General features: G+C 36.8%; 2 protein-coding genes across 3 annotated transcripts in view; both read left to right on the top strand.

The window, feature by feature from the left end:
- The window catches only part of LOC117288780 (beta-1-syntrophin-like), a 29416-nt gene extending 23377 nt beyond the window's left edge, over positions 1 to 6039 (top strand). The window contains exons 4-6 of the mRNA XM_033769617.1: positions 2801 to 3000; positions 4565 to 4767; positions 5507 to 6039. Coding sequence (XP_033625508.1) covers positions 2801 to 3000; positions 4565 to 4767; positions 5507 to 5599 — 496 coding nt within the window. The 3' untranslated portion in view covers positions 5600 to 6039. The remainder of the gene's footprint in view (positions 1 to 2800; positions 3001 to 4564; positions 4768 to 5506) is intronic.
- Positions 6040 to 12263: 6224 nt separating this feature from the next.
- Positions 12264 to 18203, top strand: LOC117289319 (uncharacterized protein C594.04c-like). Of its 2 annotated transcripts, XM_033770393.1 has the most exons (7): positions 12264 to 12350; positions 12891 to 12966; positions 13264 to 13479; positions 14158 to 14319; positions 15122 to 15320; positions 16879 to 17074; positions 17813 to 18203. In XM_033770393.1, the coding sequence occupies exons 3-7, from the start codon at positions 13300 to 13302 to the stop codon at positions 18018 to 18020; spliced, it is 945 nt and encodes a 314-aa protein (XP_033626284.1). In that variant the 5' UTR covers positions 12264 to 12350; positions 12891 to 12966; positions 13264 to 13299; the 3' UTR covers positions 18021 to 18203. The 2 variants fall into 2 exon arrangements, with proteins under 2 accessions (XP_033626284.1, XP_033626283.1); XM_033770392.1 differs by lacking the exon at positions 12891 to 12966.
- The last annotated feature ends 1565 nt before the right edge of the window (positions 18204 to 19768 follow it).

Genomic DNA, 19768 nt, shown 5'->3' with positions numbered 1-19768 from the left:
GGCAATTAGAGTATTGTCTGAGTAATTAGAATTAGATATGTGAAGTAGGACGGCCCAGACTTGTTCTTTGGGCCATCAATGCATATAATTTTTTTCACAAAATCTATATATGATGGGGATGGAGATTTCTTTGGTTTTCCTTTTGTATTTTTTGTTTAAAGAACTTTACCTTACAAAACCCCCAGACCCAGTTGGAATCCAGCAGTCTCCTGACAACGGACAGAGTATACTGTCCGAAACAACGAACCCTTTGGTTCTTCTCAGAACCACAATCACTCAAAAGAGATTTACTTCATCTATGTCTGTAAATCTATGTCTGTAAATCTATGTCTGTTAGTTCTTTACTTGTTGTAGAAAACAAAATCGTAGTTTATTTGAGATTTGCGTTAACACCATGTGTGTATCTACTTACTAGGTAGATTATGTTCTTTTGAGAACCCTGGAGTAGATTTGTCGGAATTCGGGAGACTTCTCAGTTCTGAACAGAACTGTCTTGCTTCTTTAACTACTACCTGGGCGCAAGGTAGAAAATCGGGCAGGACTACTACTTTTGCTTTAGTGGATCAAGGGGACATTGTTATTCTAGTCACAACTAAAGTGTGAAATCTGCTTTTGCACTTTAGCAGCGTAGACCTTCTTGAAATGAAGGGGGGGGGGTACTTGAAATTAGGAATTGAAATTGGAAGGACTTGGCAGAGGGATTGATTTTTGTTAAAAGGCATCGCCCCAAGGCTTGTAATAGTGCCACATGTGGATCCCATAACAAATGATTACAGAACTGAGTTGAAATGAGTTGAACAGAACTCTTTTAAAGGGAAGGTATACGTTTGGTAATCACTCTTAAAAACCAATGGCAATATACAGAGATACTTGTCAGAAGTGCAGCAGCTTTTGGTAGCATTTTGAGAATCACTCCACTTTGAAGTAATGTGATTATGGAATAAGATATCAGAATCTGAGAATCGTTACTCACAGATTGTGTATTCCAATTAGGGATTATGCTTCCTGCGTGGACATTTATCACTCCCAACTTTCGGCGAAATCTTAAAAACGGATCACTTTTTGACTTTTTGTTACAGGTCAGTTTAATCAACATTAACATAGCTTTAAAACAATCAAACAGTTCCAATAACCAAAGGTCTGTTTTCCCTTTAACAAAAAAGTACTTTGGGTTCATTGTTCGGAAGCACATTGGAAGAGAAGAGTACAAGGTTCTCCTTCTTGGGAATTATTGTTAAAGTGCCTCTGGAAATCTGAGCTGGCTTTGAAGAATTCTGTGTTGTAGGAAAAAGAGTAGCCAACAAGGCGAAAAAGCTGACCATTTATTTAATGGTATGTCCTGGCCTAGCGAATAACAACACAAGATTCAAGCTATGGTACTTCTGAGCACAGTGTGGGTTCGAGTCCTTGTTGTGACACTTGTGTCCTAAAGCAAGACATTTTATTGTTGCTGTGCCTTCAGACGGGATGTAAAGCCATAGGTCATGTATAGTGTGTAAATCAAGTAAAAGAACCAAGTGCACTTATCAAAAACAATAGGGGTTTCACCTGGTGTTCCTGATTTGATCGGCTGCATATTGCGCCACAGCACCTTGTAAACCATTACATGGTGCTATGTGAAGGAATAGGTTTCAAAAATCTTCCAAAACATAGCTCCGCATACAGTTCAGGAAAGGAACATTGATCGCTGTGATTTGCCCATCGGGTGTGATAAAGCCCTTTATAAAGAACTCGGTATTATTACTACTTTGGAGACCACTCTTGATCAATAAATTTCACTTACCAGGAGATCGTAAATATGCACAATTTTGTTATGAAATCCTTGCAAGCTGCTCTTCTGACCTTTTAGTTTTGAGCTGATGATATCAAGTCTTCTAATTCATGTTGAAAGCACTTTTGGAAGTTTTCCACTGCTTTGGTAATTTCACTTCTCTTTGAAACATTCTGTTGCAAATATCATCTTCTCTTGGTCAGGATTCCAGTCTAAGTTATCAATCAGTAGGAAGACATTTTTCCTTTCAAATACCTCTTTTTGTTTATTGAGAGTTGACCCACGCTAACCCGGTAAGAAAATAAAGAAAAACCACATGTTTATGGTCACAAGAAACACTGTCTGCTTGAAATAGAAACAGTTAGTCCTATCTGTTTATCATTCATCATGAGTCTGACGGCGGATTTATTTTCCCTCCACTGGCCCATGGTTTTGTTTAAAAAGTTGAAGTCATGTAATAATCAAGAAAATTCCTATAAAGCTTGGTTTATACTTATACTGCAAATGCGAATGCAATACAAATTTTGACGTCACATGGCTATTATCGCTGGGAATGTTTCGCAGGAGTTGAGCACAAGTCAACTGACACGAATTAGTTGCTGCAATTTTGTGTTTTTGTGACGTCAACATTCTTATCGCATTCACTGGAAGTATGAACCATAGGTCTTTCTCTCTAACTTACTATGAGATTCAGATCTTCTAAATGATGTCTGAAAAATAAAACATTTAAAAAGTGTTTCCTTTTACTCTTTCTTTAAAACTCAGGCATGCAACTTTTCTTCGGATCAGCTGATTTCCTCTTTTTTTAAATCTCAGTTTTACCATTGAAAATTGAGAAATACTATACAAAATCATTGGAATTTTGTAATTTCCTCTTTTTTGGGGGGTGAAGTTGCAGTTGTATGCCTGAAAACTGGATTCAATGAATAATTTTGTTCACTTTTTTCTTTTTCAATATTTCCCAACCTATACCTTTACCTTACTTGTTTCCAACTTAACCCCCAAACTTCTCTTTTTTTTTTCCCCTAGGCTTTTATACTCAGGTAGCCCTAAAGGCCTTGGACCACGCCACCAGGTTGAGCTTACATTTGGTACTCGGACAGGTACCCGTAACGGGATCGAGGCACACCTATTCAGGGTGGATACCCGGCGGGATCTCGCTGCATGGACTCGCCATCTGGTCCAGGGTTCCCATAATGCAGCTGTGCTGATGAAAGAGATTGCATGTTGTGAGTACCATCAGGTTCCTAAATCTAGATATTCTCACGAAACTTTGCTCTCAAGAACATTAGGTTTGGATAAGAGCCAATCTTCATCTTTGCTCATGAGAATTTCTAACACAGTCCACCCCCCCCCTTAACAACTCCATGCTTGGGATACCATCATGAATGACTTCTCAAGATGTTCTGCTGAACCATTCTTTTTTTTCCCGTAACAATTTCATAGATGTTAATTTTACATTAGGGATACAGAATACTGTATGGTTTTTATCCATACATCGATGTTTCTTATGCAGTGTATATTCAGTACTTCCCTGATTTCTGTGAAAACAAGTTTCCACTGCTTTATCACTCGGGGTGGGTTTCAAACCATCAGCCTTTGCTAATCCAGAGCAGATGTCTTGCCACTAGACAAACGAGCTAGCCGATGGACAGAGGCAGTCCGAATTCTATATTTTGAAACCGTTTTCTCTGAAAGAACGTCTAGAAGATGTACTAGGATATTTCAGCAGACTGTTTTTAAGAATACGGGTCTGTAAAGTTTTAGTCAACTAGTCTCCGAAAAAAGCAATGTTTTTTAAACCTCACTTTAAGTTTATCACTCGGGTCATAGGGGATCAAGATATTGAATTTGCCGAACGGGAACGCGATTATCTACGACCTCCATCAACATCTGATGGTGATCAAATCTTGATCCAAAGTCTGTCTTCACTGAGAGGTATGGATCCTTAGGGATCATCGAAGGAAGGTTTCTTACAGTTTGTCGTGTTATTCAACTGTGCAACTACATGAAACACACTTTTTGTGATTTATATTTGCCCCAAATTGTGCTTGGACACTTTCAGAACAGAAACAAAATTAAAAGTTCACAGATTTACAAATAACTTACAGGGTTTACAGAAGGTAATGGTGAAAGACTTCTCTTAAAATATTATTCCATGAAGTGCTTTACCTTTTGAGAAAACATTAAAACAATATCAATTCTCGATATAGAGAATTACGGATTTATTTTAAACACATGTCATGACACGGCGAAACATGCGGATACAAGGGTGGGTTTTCCCATTATTTTCTCCCGACTCCGATGACCGATTGAGCCTAAATTTTCACAGGTTTGTTTTTTTATATATAAGTTGTGATACACGAAGTGTGGGCCTTGGGCAATACTGTTTACCGAAAGTGTCCAATGGCTTTAAAGAAAGAGTATAACATTGGCTTTGGGAAAGCAACGTCTATCCATATCTTTAACAGAATTTTGTTGTTTAAGCCAACCTGTGTAAATATAATCACAATTGGTTCTGACTTGGTAGTCATTGAAATATAAATTGATATTTAAGTTTCAGTCACAAAGTTCAATGATCATAAAGTTCATACCAGTACCAATCATCCAAAGAAATGTTCCTGTTTAAAATTAAGCTTATTTCAAAAACTGCCAAAGTCAAAGAAAACAGCATTTGAAGATCCCCCTCCTCCCTCCCTCATAATTGCTTATTTGAATCTTAGCCACAAATTAGACTGTTACTCTTTGAGATTTATATTTGCTTCTGTGTTTTCTTTCCAAATCTTTCCGTAGCTTCAACTTGGCAAGGCAAGGAAACAAAGCTCACCCTCCACTATGAGAATGGATTCACGCTTACAAGCAACCCACAGGAGGGCCAGATCAGCAGTAGTACAAAAGAAGTTTACTGGGTCTATCCCTACGAGAAGTTACGTTATTCATCAGACGACGGCAAGAGACTCCTCTGGCTGGACTTTGGTGCAGGAGAAGGAGAATTTGTAAGTATTACGTCTTCAAAGAATCATAAATTCTCAAGATATTACATATAGGTAGAGAGTTGGTGAGAGGATTGGTTTTATGATAAAACCATGCTGCTCTAAATCTTCTTAAGATATAGCCAGGGATCAAACCCAAGTTTACGATACAAACTGGGAAGCAGAGGGATCACCTTATATTAGAAGATGTAACATTCTATTTTAAATATCAAGTGATTTTGGGGGTTGAACAAAGAATTGACTAGAGTGGGATTCGAACCAACGACCTCCGGATTAACGTGCCGGCGCTCTACCAACTGAGCTATCTAGCCCTATGTTGGCGGTGTCCCTATTTTGTCAATATCTTTGTTTGGGGGTGAAAATGAAGTAAAATGACTGGATCAGTTTTTAAATAATTTTGGGATAAACAAAGACAAATTTACTAGATCAGGACTTGAACGTGCGACCTCTGGATAAAAAAGCTGGGGCTTTACCAACTGAGCTATCTAGCCCCATCTTGGTGAATCTTTGATCTGGAGTTTTATTTCCATGATTGTTTTCAGTAAACTTTGCTTGAGTTTGTTTGATTCAGTATGTGCAGCCAACAAAACACACAACACATGGGTCAATCTTATCTTTCATAACTTTAAGGTGTTGAGTTCTGCCATATTATGGTGTGGTTCTGTGCCCATTTTAGTAAGTTTCTTCTAAGTTTCTTTAATTTTGCTGTTGTTGACATTTGCTTTTGTTTTCTTTGTTTCAGGAATTGGACCTACATACCTGCCCCAAGCCCATCGTTTTTATCATTCATACTTTCCTCAGTGCCAAGGTCACACGGATGGGACTCTTTGCATGATGGGATATATGCAGTGCTTTTTGGGAGATAATCCAGTAGGACAATTGATGCACACAAAGATTATTCCGTGCCCTAGGAATTCAGGCTGCAAAATATTTTCATTGCCTCAAAAACTTGACAGCATCCTAAGCTTCGGACTCCTTAGTGACAAATCGTCACTGGAATCGTCGTATGGAGGATACATTTGGTGATGACATCACACTTTTTAGACTTGCTGTTGGTACAAGACGCATACATCAACTCTATATTTATAAATATGGCACGCATCTGCAATTCAGCAACAGAAACTATTTGGAGCAAGGGTGTATTTTGTGCGATTATCGGCAAAAGGTTGGAGCTGGCTCCTGAGTATTGGATTTTTAAATCAAAGCAGGATTACCAACCAAATTTCCATTTGTTGAATATTGCTTGTTACTGGTATTCAGCTGTTGTTTGCTTATCCTGAAAATCACATGGAAATTTGGTTGGTAATCCTGTTTTTATCAAGGCAAAAATTGCATGCTAAGCAAATTTTTGTGCTTAGCAGCTCTATGAAATTGGGCCCTGATACTTAACATAAGGGAAAGGATTAGGATACCAGACTGCTCCTCGAGGGAGCACCCCACAGCCTTTTCAAAAACTTACCTGTATCCTGAGGCAAGACAAAGCTAACAACACAAGTAGTCAGGATGCCTTATTGATATGTCATTCAAGTATGAATGATTACCTCTTGGATCCTGACTTAAATGGAGTTGTATAAAGTGACTTGTGAATATTATTAATGTATATAACCAAATCAGTTGTTGAGGAAAACAGACTCACTTTTTCAACCTTTCTCTTTTAACACCTATAATAAAGCAACAACTCAGAAAAAAAGTTGAAAAACAAAAATTAACTCAAATTCAAAACTCAAATTAAAAAGATGTAGAGAACATTGAATGAACAAAACTAAACTCGGTTCTTATTGTTTAACTCTTGAAAAACTGTGGCATGTTTTATGAAAATTAACAAACTAGTGACTTACGTTGACAACACTTGATTTATTACCGCAATATTTTGCTGTAAAACTGTCCAGTTTACTTCTAAACAAAAACTTTGATACGTTATATCTCTGTTTGATATGGATATGTATCAGTTCTATCTTGTATAAGTTCTACCTTGTATGCATGATTTACTAGGTTCTACTTGTAAGATAAACAGTATATCTTAGTTATATCCCAATATATCTTAGTTATATCATCTATGATATGTATCTCAAATCTAACTATTAATATCTATTTTAGAACATAACTATGACAGCAGAAAACTCAATTTTAATAATTAACTTTATTTAAGTACTGGAAAATGTCACACTTTAAAATATTGTTTTATATAAAGTTTTGTTATTTTGTTTGTGATTTGTCTTTTTTAATAATCAGGGCAACAACACTTACAGAAAGATTTGGGGGATTTTTGTCATCAAGATTGTCTGTAAAAACAAGCTATCAGTGCATCTCATTATGCATAAAATATGCGCATATTTAGAAGGTCCTCCAGGGCTGTAATTGGTTGTTGAGAATGATGATGTCAGAAAGATCTATGCAAATTATGCATCGCTATTATAATGCATGTGTAATTTAAATAACTTTCCTTTGATCCCATCACGTTGCTCTTGATAATTCGACCAATCTTTTTCTTAGTTGGGGGGGGGGGGAATTTAGATTTTTTTTATTTATAAGCACCCAACGCTTTTAGGCATTTCATTTTTGTTTACAGCTCCATATTTATTTTATAGAGAAAATTATAGTGAACACTTTTAAAGCTAAAAACAATACAATAAGTTGCCAATACAAACTGCCTGTAAGTTTGCTATTGTTTGTAATAATGTTAACGTTGATTTTACCATTGGTTTGCAAGTCCATTACCAAATTGTATTATGTGTACACTATGCAAATGAGGGTATTTCTATTGGTTAAAAGTAAAAACCTAATTTGAATATTTTAGTGGCACCATGAATTGAGTTTTGGCACAATTTTTAAAACGGTTATCAATGACTCTGCTACCTCATTTGGTAACTTTAAATGTTTTCCTAATTTTAAACACATAACAAAGGCACATTTTTTTGGGTGAAAAATTGTACTTACTTTTCATCAGCGTTTATAGGTTGGATTCTTAAATTGAGAGGACTTTTTAACAGCATTTGTACAACCTAGAAAATATATTCTGTTTAATGATTTGCTTCAGCTTATAAAGCTTTTACTTTCATGTATTCAAAGTGAATTGTATTCAGAAAAATTCTAAGAAATAGTTGTAACCTTGAAATGTCAGCCTTGTTTTTGTGTTTTACCATAGGCTGACGGGGCCCAGTCTGATGACACTTCTGCAAATTAATTACTATAGATTCAGAACCTTCTGCAGTTATAGACATAAAGAGTGTCACTTCTTGACAAGGAAGATGAGCTTTTATTCATTTTTACGTCAATTCATTATTTGCTAAAATACAAACCAACCTTGTCAATGTATTATGCTGCGGGAAACTGTGTGATGTAATGAATTGGGTTCAACTTCATAGAGCTCATAAGCAGAAAGTTTGAGCAAATCCAAGCAGGAAACCAGTTAAAGATCGTACACATAATATGGTATTTTGGCTGGTAACCCTATTAAGCAAAATTTGTTTGTGCTTGGCTACTTTTTGTATGGAATTGGTCCCTTCTATGATGCATTTTTGATAATATAATTTCTATAATTCTTGACCTGCATGCATTTTTTAACAAGACTCGTGTTTTGAGGATACTTTGCTGACTTGAAGACGTACTGAAATATGTCTTTAATGGTCCGAAATGAAATGATCGATTATAGTTGGAAAGAATTAAATTGAGCCTTGAGTGAGATGACCCTTCTGTGACCTTGACATTATAGCATTATCACTTTGAGGTGTCCTCCAGTTGGAGAGATTGTTTTCCCCTTAAAAGATCAAAACATCCATGGTTTGGGTTTTGTTTTAGACAAGGGGATATAAACAACAAGCTACCAACAGTGGCGTAGAATAAATATTGAATTTGGTTCAAAAATATGTTGACACAATTACATGCCAACCAGGGGACGATTTTACAAAGTGTTCGTACTAGTCCCTAGCACTAGTAACTCGTCTTCACTCGAGATAAAACTAGTTTTAACTCTTTGTGAAACCATGGTGAAACCCACCCCAGCTTTGTTTATCAGCAAATGGAATGGTCTACAATAACGGGTTGTGAAATATGTTGGTAACAGATCACTGAGGTGTCACTCTGTAAATAAAATATAATAAAAAACAGAATTGTTTACTATTTTCTATGATGTTTGTATGTTAGCATCGACCAGCAGTTGAGTTATACAATGTATTCAGTATTTGTTTGTGCTGTTGTTGCACCGATACTTAACTTTGTAGTGTAACTAAACTGGGGCCAGAAGATAAAATAGTCTGGTACCTTTCTGATATAATGCAAATCAGTATTCATGATCATTATTTGAACACAGGGAATCCTTACAAAGATGGTCACAACAAGATAAAAGTCTATTTAGCTAGTGTCAATACTTTGGTTTACCACAGGTAGCCAAAGAGGGCGCTATTCATGATAGATAGGGATTATTATGCTTTTGCTCGGTTCTTTTACTGTTAATGCAAATGGACCAAAGCAAATTTCTTTCAAATCTTTGCTATTAGGTTTTGTTCTTCGATAGATAGGTCTCACCATAAAATAATTGTTTTAGGTGTTTGTAGTTATCAATCTCCAATTAATATTAACATAAAAAGTTAGTAAAAAGAGAGTGCAGTCTTGAATTCAGTTGGCTTTTGTGCAAACATGCTGTGTGCTTAACTACAAAGTATTATTATTATTTCTGTATATAACAAAAAAACAACAAAAACATAACAAGCATGAATTTAGTTTTATTTATTGATATCGATATAATTAATATTGTTTAACATGTAATTTTACCAGCATTTTTGTCCAATATTTGCAATGTAATTGATTCTTTAAAAAAGTGCAGATATTTTGTGTAAGAAGTGCATAAATGTCTTTTCAGTTTTCTTTCAAATACCTTTGGATTGAGTTTGAAATGTGATGTAATCATGAGTTATTCATAGCCACCCAAAATCATTTATTTTAAAATCTTTTAAGGTAAACAAATATATATAATTGAATACTTTAAAACAAACATTATACAACAAACAAACTATTATGGTACTGTTTCGTTGGTGTCGAGCTTCAACTGAACACCTGTTGTTGTTTTGTTGTTGTTGGTTTTTTTTCGGTTTGAGGGTTGAACAATGAACAATTTATTAGATCATGATTTGAACCATTGACCTCTGGTTTAACATGCAGGCTCCTTATTTTGTCAAAATTGTTCGTACAATTTTTTTTTTTATTAATGTAAAAACAGGTTTAATTTTAACAGCAGGGGCCTATTGCTCGTTTTACTCGGAAAACCAAAGGGTTTTACAGTCCTGTTAACAAAGTTAAAGCACACCTTCAAAGATAAAGTGTAGGCCTAGATGCAATTTTTTTTGAAAGACTTCAACCACATGTTCCTCATTTTGAAAACAATTCAAAGTACAAAACTAAGTTGGGATTGAAAGTTTTAGTTTTTTGCCGAAACGCAAGCTTGCCAGCATGTTGATCTTTCTCAGGGAAATTTAACTGGCAAGAGCATTTGGGGTTTCTTTTTTGGACTGGTTTTGTGATTAGTTTTTTCAAAGAAAAAAGGAACGACAAAAGATTCAGTGCCTGTTGTTACTTGCTTCTTATGCACCAAGTCGGATCACATACAAATGGCCTATGATGAAGAAGTGCACAGAATTAAGCTATTAAGACTTAAAAGTTTAATATTTTATTATTCATAAAGATATATAAAACAAAAACCATGGCTTGATAATATAAAACATTGATGTTTGCAAGTACTGGCAAGTATGTAAAAACATAAGCAGAAACAAAACAAATTTAATAATTTACAAAAAAAAATTAAGTTCTAACAATTTCAAAAACAAGTTCTACTTAATATTAAAATCGTTTATGGCAATTTGCAGGCAATTTTCTAGAAGAAACCTTATAATTATCATTGAATTTTCTTAAAGTAAAATGGTTCTATATGCGTTCCTTTTGGGCAATGTGTACACCGTCACAAGTCTACACATTGGCCAAAAGGAATGCATGTGAACAAGTTGAATGTTTGTTGTGGTGCATGCTTTTATGTGATTATCTTCCTACTGTTACTGCTGGCTCCTGACTTTATGCAGCAGTTGCAAGAGAGTAGTCTCGCACTGAGCAGCAGTTCTCGCGACAGTATAGTTGTGAGAGAGCCATTATGCAAAACTGCGACAAACATTTAATGACATGTCCACAAGCAACAACTTGGAGGTTGCCTCTAAATTGCCTGTCAATGGCCATATACTTAGATGACAACTGTTCTTAAAATTGTTATATTGGTGTCGGGAGGGAAACTTTAATGGGCATTTTTTTGTAATAGTTGGAGGGAATCCAAAAATAAAATTAATTTGGATTTATTCACTCATTGTTTGATGATATCCCTTGTTTATTTGTATGTACTTAACTGGTAAATTAACAAATTATATACTCATGTAATCAAAGTAATTTGGTCACTCAAATCATTTTATTTAATTAACCAGTCATTTGTTTTACCTTGATTGACAGACTTTAATAATAAAATAGACATTGATACAAGAGAAAGCATGAGACAGCTGACATTACTTGTGTTTTTTGATGTTACTAAAAATCCCTTTTTTTCCCAACCCAAATCCCAGGCCTGATCCCATGCCCCCCTGGTCATTGCCTTGGTGCCCTTGAAATGCTCCAGGCCTGGTGCCCTTGAAATGCTCCAGGCCTGGTGCCCTTGGCCTTTCAAAAACGAAACTTACCGGCTTGAACTCCCAAATAGAATTCCATAATAATCAGGAGGTGAAATCTGGACTGTTCCATTTAACGAGGCTTGGATTGGTGAAACAGGCATCACCTGTACTTTAATATAGGAGTCCTACATTGATAAATATTGGATGCTTGGGATGATTTGTTGCTATGCCAAACAAAAATGAAATTGTCATATTCTTAGTCTCTGATGAGTCCCCACAATATACTGGATAGGACCATGGAGCAATAAACTAGACTTTTAAAGATTTTTTTTTCTGGAACCACAAAACTCCCGTATTATCCCCATTTGCACTCTGCACAAGCAATAAGTACATACAGGAATAAAGGTCATATCCCAGATCCACCATGGCCCACACACTGCACAAACATTGGGTACAGAAAAAATACATGACCATACACTGGGGCTCAAGCTTTCGCAAGACTGTACAAATATTATAATCCGTCATAAAACACCATCCACTCTAGGCCCTATAAAATGAGGTTGTTATTTGAGAAGTAGCGTTTCATCGGATAAAATGGTGCATATATATTCTCAGTACATTAAAATTTTAAATATTTTGTGGAAATATAACTTTTATATTATTTTTGGGCTCAGATTTGTTTGATTTAGTGTTTGTAAACAAATCGCACGTGGAAAAGATTGGGAGCGGGCGCACCCACAAAAAACAAAACTGCGACAAAAAAGTACGATCAAGTCTGGTACCTAAAGCCATTCACGTTCAAATGTGCAGGCGTGAATGATATGGACCAGGATGATTTTATGTAAGCTACGTAATGTGCAATGTCAGGTGACTTTGTTTGATAGTTCGTCATGTAAACTGGAGGAAATTGTGTATTTGAAAAGGAACAAGTTTCAAGTGCATTGCAATGTAAGTATCATTATCCAGCACATTGTTTAGGGCTAAACGACAAAGTTGCAAGAAGTGATTGGTAGTTTATATCTCGTAACTCGGCTTGCTTTACGTCCTGTACTTTATGGATCTTACCGAGTATTCAATTACCAAGTAGCTAGCTAGCAGTAGAAGTTTGGTTGTTTTGTTTTATTTAATTTTTTAAAAGTCTACTGGCACTGCCAATTAATTAATTATGACAATGACATGTGACTGGAGAAAACACATGACACGCTGACAACACTGACAGTACACTCTGCATTCTTTCTCCGCTCCCTCCCACTAACCTGGCATTGATTAACATTAAATAACATCCTAGCTTTGTCTGGATAACTTTCCGTATGGCGCCACCACTTTTTCATTCGAAATAAAATAATATAGTATCTAATTTACCTGATTGATATATCCCTTTTTGTAAAAATGAGTGAAAAAGTGGTGGCGCCATACGGAAAGTTATCCAAAAGGGATATATCAATCAGGTAAATTAGATACTATATTATTTTATTTCGAATGAAAAAGTGGTGGCGCCATACGGAAACTTTTCCCTTTGTCTGTGCATGGAGGTAGCTGTGATTGTGGTCTCTTTATGATACTGGTAAGTCAATTAAGGACTTTGCCACAAATTGTAACCCTCTACTCCTGCTCTAGAACTATTCGCTATCGTCTCCCGTAATGGGAGACGAACATGAGACAATAGCAGAGCGAAACCAACCGCATAGTTTTCTATTATCCATCTTCTATTATATTAATTGCAGATTGTTTGGGGGTATAGAAGTAGAACTATGATGACATGTATGAGGTTCGTTCCGCTATCGTCTCCACTATATTGCAACTATATTTAGTGGTGTGATTATTTCTTGAGAATCTTTTTCATTGTTTTCCCCTCTTAAAGTAAGTTTGGATTGAGATCTTCAGTCACGTTGTCATCATGGCACTGCCATTCTATGTCATTGATCAGTATAACTTGGCACTTTGTGCCATCGTTACCCTCGTCATGCAAAGTACCTTCTTCGTCATCGCGGCAACCTGCAAGTTTGATAAAGTCACAGACTTCGCTGGAGGGAGCAACTTTGTTATCCTTGCTCTGCTGACATTCTTCATCCCAGGGGTGAGTTCTGTCTTTGTATTGCAACGTTGCAGAAATGCAACGCAGTTGGTAAATTTCAGTGCATTAATCACAAGTACTAGGATTAAAAAATGTGAGAAAAACTCACAGTGAAAAGCAGCAACAAAATAATAAATAAAAAATACATTGTTCTAGGTAAATATTTAAAATAAGGAAATGGACCATGTCGAAAATGAGTGGTTCCGACACAGACCTGGTAATTTTGGATGATTTACGAAGGCATCTGCAACGACTTACACACCTGGATGGAGGGATTAGATCATTGGTACAGTCTGATTTAGACAATCCCCAAACCATAGCAGTTATCCACCCTTCGGTTAGATGGAGAGTCAAGTTCAAACATTTGTAAGGCATCAGTATGTGAGGATCAGAACACCCCCTTAATTCTGTTTGTTTATTAATATTAGTTCCATTCCTTACACCCATCTGCTGACTTCAATTATATCTTACCCCCTTCTTTGTAATGCTTATTTGTCAACCTAGTCATAGCGCCCTCATAGATGCGCTCCATGTTCACAGAGGGCTCGTCCTTTAGTGAGTAAACATGGTGTTTAATCCTTCCAATGTTTCAGGTAATTACATCTTAATAAGACAAATCTGAAAGACCCAATACTTTTTTTAATTGAATTCCATTTTTATTTTTTTATATATTTTTTTCAGACGTATGGTGCCAGACAGATTGCAGTGACTGTTTGTATTGTACTCTGGGGGCTCCGACTCTCAGGATACCTCCTGTATCGAATCATCAAGATCGGCGAAGATAAACGCTTTGATGAGATCAGGGGCAACTTGCTGAAGTTTGGTGCCTTTTGGTTATTCCAGGCAAGTGGATCATGCACATCTTATCTTTGAATGAACGATGTTTGGTACAGCTTGCATCATTGACTTAAAAAATATCTAGTCTTCATTTCATTTTAAATTGTTAATATCAAGTAATAAACCACTAGGGAAACTGACCTAAGTTCGAAATAGTTTGGGTTTGAACAAAGAAATATTTACTGGAGCGATACTTAAACCAGCGACCTCCAGATTAACGAACCTGCTCAATTTTGGATAGTTACAATATTAACACTTACTTGTTATAAACCATTGTTAAGAGCTTAGGGGTACAAGCTTACCTTGACCTATTTCAGTTTTTCACTTATGGACTTAAAGGCAGAGGACACTATTGGTAATTATTCAAAATAATTATTATCATAAAACCTTTCTTGATTACAAGTAATGGGGAGAGGTTGATAGTATAAAACATTGTGAGAAACGGCTCCCTCTGAAGTAATGTAGTTTTCGAGAAATAAGTAATTTTCCACGAATTTGATTTTGAGATCTCAGATTTAGAATTTGAGGTCTCGAAATCAAGCATCTGAAAGCACACAACTTCGTGTGACAAGGGTGTTTTTTCTTTCATCATTATCTCCCAACTTCGACGATCGATTGAGCTCAAATTTTCACAGGTTTGTTATTTGATGCATATGTTGAGATACACCAACTGTGAAGACTAGTCTTTGACAATTACCAATAGTGTCCACTGTCTTTAATTCTCTTTTCCTTGTCTGCCTTTCTGATTATTTTCCCCCAATCCTCCATCATGTCCCTCTAATACCCTCTCGTGCCTCCTTCCAAGCAGGCTGTGTGGGTCTACACCGTCAGTCTTCCAGTTATCTTCATCAACGCTGGTATAAACGACGATGGCAGCTATTTTGGTCCTGGTGAAATCATCGGCACTGTGCTCTTCGCCTTTGGTCTCATCATTGAGACTGTGTCTGATCAACAGAAATTCAACTTCCGGGATAATATTGAAAACAAGGGCAAGTTTTGCAACGCTGGTAAGAAGAAAGTTTCTAAAATGTAAAGTCTGACCTGAGCAAATATGGCCAGTGTTTTTATCCGGTTTCATTGGCATTAAACTTGTTTTATGCTTGGGGGTCACTTCGGCATTCATATTCATTGAGCAGAAGATATTCCACATTTAATTTTGTAAAATTGTTTTGGGAACTTAACATCTTCCCTTTACTTATTTTAGGAGTGTACACAACCATTTTACTTTTGCGTTTGAACAAAGACTGGAGTGGGACTTGAACCAATGACCTCTGGATTAACATACTGGCACAAAACCAACTGAGCTATCTAGCTCTATGTTGGCCGTCTTCCTATTTTGTCAATATCTTTGTTCAGAGGGTGCCCGTCAGAAGCCTTTTAACCTGCTGCATAGCGAGGGATCACATCCAAGTTTGCTATACAACCTGGGAAGCGGCAGCTAGGGGATCACCTTAAAGGGTATATGTACTTTTTCCTAGCAAAAAACACAATGTCCACAGATTAACATTAAACTTACACAGTTTTAAGAGGTGCTGTAGTTTTTGAGAAATTAGTAAAAATAATAATTTTCGTCTCAGTTTTAGCATGTAAAAACGTATTAACCAGTTCTGCTATGGTTTTGGTATAATATCATAACTGGTTAAGGGGATTTTACATGCTAAAATAATTTTGGTCTCATGAGACCAAAATGATTTTGTGACTTGTTTTACTCATTTCTCAAAAACTACACAACCTCAGTTAGTAATATTTGAAGGGAAGCTTTCCACTATCATTATCTTCAAACCCTGTAAGTTTAATGTAAATCTGTGGACATTTTGAAAAAGTACCCGAATCCTTTAAGGGGATGCAGTACTTAAATCGAGAAAAGACGATCATTTCCTTATTTAGTTGTGTAAAGCCCTGTTCATACTTCCTGTGAATGCGAATGCAATACGGATGTTGACGTCACAAATTTGCAACAAATAATTTGCAGTGGTTGAGTTGTGCTCAACTCTCTTGCGAATATCGCAGCGAAAGCAAGAGTTGTGATGTCAAATTCGCATCCCATTGGCAGGAGGTATGAACTGGGCTTGACGCAAGAGATATTTCTTGTCAAGTTTTCCATTTACCATTGTATGCTTTTTGGAGAACATAACAAGTGACACTATACTTGGGCGATATCACGATATTATCGAATATCGCGATACTAATTTGGAAACGATTTCGATATCTGATCGATTTGGTTTTAATCGAAATATCGATGTATCGCGATATCGATTAAGTATCGCAATATCGCGATGTATTTCTTAGCTGAGACATCTTGCACCCCATAGGTTTGGAGTAAAACCAGAAGAACATGTCATTAGAACACCTCTCTTATGCTATGACTGTCTCTTCTACAACTTTCACTGGGAATTTGAAGACTGATGGTGTCAAATTTAATTAATCGCGATTATATCGAATATCGCGATATATTGTCGGCGATATATTGTGAATAAAATAAATCTATATCGCCCAAGCTTAAGTGACACTCACTTGACTATTTTCCACTTTCCTTTTGACGTCTTTGGTTTCATCTATTAACAGGTCTTTGGCGATGGTCTCGTCATCCCAACTATTTTGGTGAGATTACTTTGTGGCTTGGGATCTTCATCATGAGCTGTACTACACTGACTTGTGGTGAGTGGGTAGCAGTGCTTAGTCCCTTCTTCATTGCTTCAATTCTTCTATTTGGGAGTGGTGTACCGCTGCTGGAACAGAAAGCTGTCGACAGATATGGGAGGTAGGACAACCTTTGGTGTTTTTTACTAAGGGAATAAAAGAGTGGCGACGAGTTCTTTAATGGCTGTTGAAAACCGGCAGAGTCGTGGCCGTGCGATAAAGGTCCTCGCCGACAACCGGCAGGGTAGTGGCCCTGCGATAAAGGCCCAAGCCGAAGACCAGAGTCTAGGAGGTGGTGAAGGGCCGTTAAGAACGAGTCACTACTCTTTTATTCCCATTCTTAAATGCCCTTTTGTTAAAAAGCAACAATTTCTCACAATTGTAGACAATAAGTGACATCTGTTTTCCTTAGCAAATGATGTTGGCAAAATGTTTGTGAAATTCTTTTGTGTTTACGCACATGTACAAATAGATTATGCGCTGGCACTTATTATAGCTATGAATTGCGTTCCGTGTAAGTAAATTGGCGTACATGAGCTTGTGCACCAAAAAGGCAAAGCCAGCCAGTCTCAAACAGCTCCAGCTAGGTCTTTATCAGCCGTTTAAACACCCCCACATGACGTGTTCTCCACCAATAGAAAGAACAAAAACTGTCTGGTTTGTTTATCTCTTTTGAGTAGTGATGCTTCTAAAAAAAACCGGTGGTTAAAAACTCTTTTGTTTTTAGAACCAACACTTCTCAATAGATACATTCACATGGTGTTAAACCTCTCTTAACTATACTTCCACTACGCAAAGTTTCAAATCCTACTTCAAATAATTACTAATGCCTGATAATCGTTCTTTTTCTTATCTACAGCCAAGATGCCTACAAGGAGTACAGGAACCAGACTAGCCCCTTAATTCTCTGCCCAACGAGCCTGTACAAAGCCCTTAATCCGAGACTCAAATGTCTGTTCCTGTGTGAGTTCCCGTTCTACAGTCGTGGTGGTACGGCCTGTGAGGGTGAAGACCAAGCTACATGTACAGTGAAGCCTACTGAACAGACATGTATAGTCAGAGCATAGGAAAGTAGCGCGTTCTGCTCTACCAGTCAGGCTCCTAGTGGATGATACCCATGCCTACATCCTGACAGACTTTGAGGGGGGTAACCCTCCTAATCGATAGCGTAAATCGGTTAAAGCCATTGGACACTTTCGGTAAACAGTACTGCCAAGGCCCACACTTTGTGTATCACAACTTATATATAAAAAAACAGAACCTGTGAAAATTTAGGCTCAATCGGTCATTGGAGTCGGGAGAAAATAACGGGAAAACCTAGCCTTGTTTCCGCACGTTTCGCCGTGTCATGACATGTGTTTAAAATAAATCCGTAATTCTCGATATCGAGAATTGATATTGTTTTTTATGTTTCACAAAAAATAAAGCATTTAATGGAATTCAAGAGAAGTCTTTCACCATTACCTTCTGTAAAGTTATTTGTAAATCTGTGAACTTTTTTTTTCTTTCTCGAAAGTGTCCAATGGCTTTAAGTGAAGTGGCCTTGTGATGTTAGGCAATCTCTCATAAAAAATAAATATATATAAACAAATTTAAAACACATAGGAACACGCGCTTTTATGAGAGCTACATGTAGATTACTGTTTTTAGCTACTGTTTGACAAATGTATCGCTTATCAAAGAACAGTTGCTGTGTTGCTGCAATCCGAATCATGTTCCCTGTGTACTGTACAGGGATAACTTTAATAGAGCATATAAGGGACCAGACTGTTTCTGTTTACACAGACTGTTTCTGTTTACACAGACTGTTTCTGTTTACACAGACTGTTTCTGTTTACACAGACTGTTTCTGTTTACACAGACTGTTTCTGTTTACACAGACTGTTTCTGTTTCCACAGACTGTTTCTGTTTACACAGACTGTTTCTGTTTACACAGACTGTTTCTGTTTACACAGACTGTTTCTGTTTACACAGACTGTTTCTGTCTAACTGCCTATAAACTAGAAACCTTAGAAATAAAATAAAGATGCTAAGCTCAGTTGTTGTCTGTGTCTGCTGGTACACAACCGAGTCAGTGGTGGACATAGCTTATCAGAAGCTGGTGATGTGTATCTATGGAAACATAGCAACGCTCAAATGTCTCGTAGTAAATACGCACACATATATCGTTGTATGCCGGGAATAAGGGCGTAAGGCTCGACACCCTTCTCCTAGGAACACAGAACTTTTTTTCAGTAGTAAAAGGCCATAAGCCAATCAAATGGCTCCTGACTAAAAGAAATATGGCTTTCTTGTTACATTTGTTTATTGCTAAAATGACCACAGAAAACTGACCAAACTTGAACTGTATTCTGAAACACAATTTTGCACAGTAATTGCGAACGCCCGTTCTACGGTGAGTTTTTATTCTTCCACGCACACGACAACATCTACATTGTACAATATATACACACACATTGCATTTTTCATAGTTTTCTTTCTTTGGTAGACACTTAAGTACGCAGAATTTTATGTACATATTTTCCTTCTGAAAATACAAGGTGTGTACATGTAAACTTAAATGGCAATTACTGTTGTAAAATACTGTAAAATAGTTCATTCCGAAAGTGCTAAAGGGAGCGTTACCTGTAGTAAATACTCCCTAATAATGGCCTTAAAAAGTTACTTGATTAGAACAATTGCAGCTGTTGATAATGTTAAACATTTTGAGAAACGATTCCCTTACTAGGATTTTTTTTTTTTTTTAATTTGAGAAACGTTTCTGCATGAAATTTTTCTCATACTGCACATTCCAGTGGGGGACTTTTGGACGCT

This window comes from Asterias rubens, chromosome 4 (genome assembly GCF_902459465.1).
Source record: "Asterias rubens chromosome 4, eAstRub1.3, whole genome shotgun sequence".
Classification (NCBI taxonomy): Eukaryota; Metazoa; Echinodermata; class Asteroidea; order Forcipulatida; family Asteriidae; genus Asterias; species Asterias rubens.
Note: the sequence above shows the minus strand (reverse complement) of the source record. Positions and strands in the feature narration are given on the sequence as shown.

What these genes read in the sequence shown, in the direction of transcription:
- LOC117289319 (XM_033770392.1), top strand. Translation starts at nt 13,300, where the DNA reads ATGGCACTGCCATTCTATGTCATTGATCAGTATAACTTGGCACTTTGT. An exon ending in GTGCCTTTTGGTTATTCCAG is followed by an intron (nt 14,320 to 15,121) that starts GCAAGTGGATCA and finishes CCTTCCAAGCAG; the next exon opens with GCTGTGTGGGTCTACACCGT. An exon ending in GCTGTCGACAGATATGGGAG is followed by an intron (nt 17,075 to 17,812) that starts GTAGGACAACCT and finishes TCTTATCTACAG; the next exon opens with CCAAGATGCCTACAAGGAGT.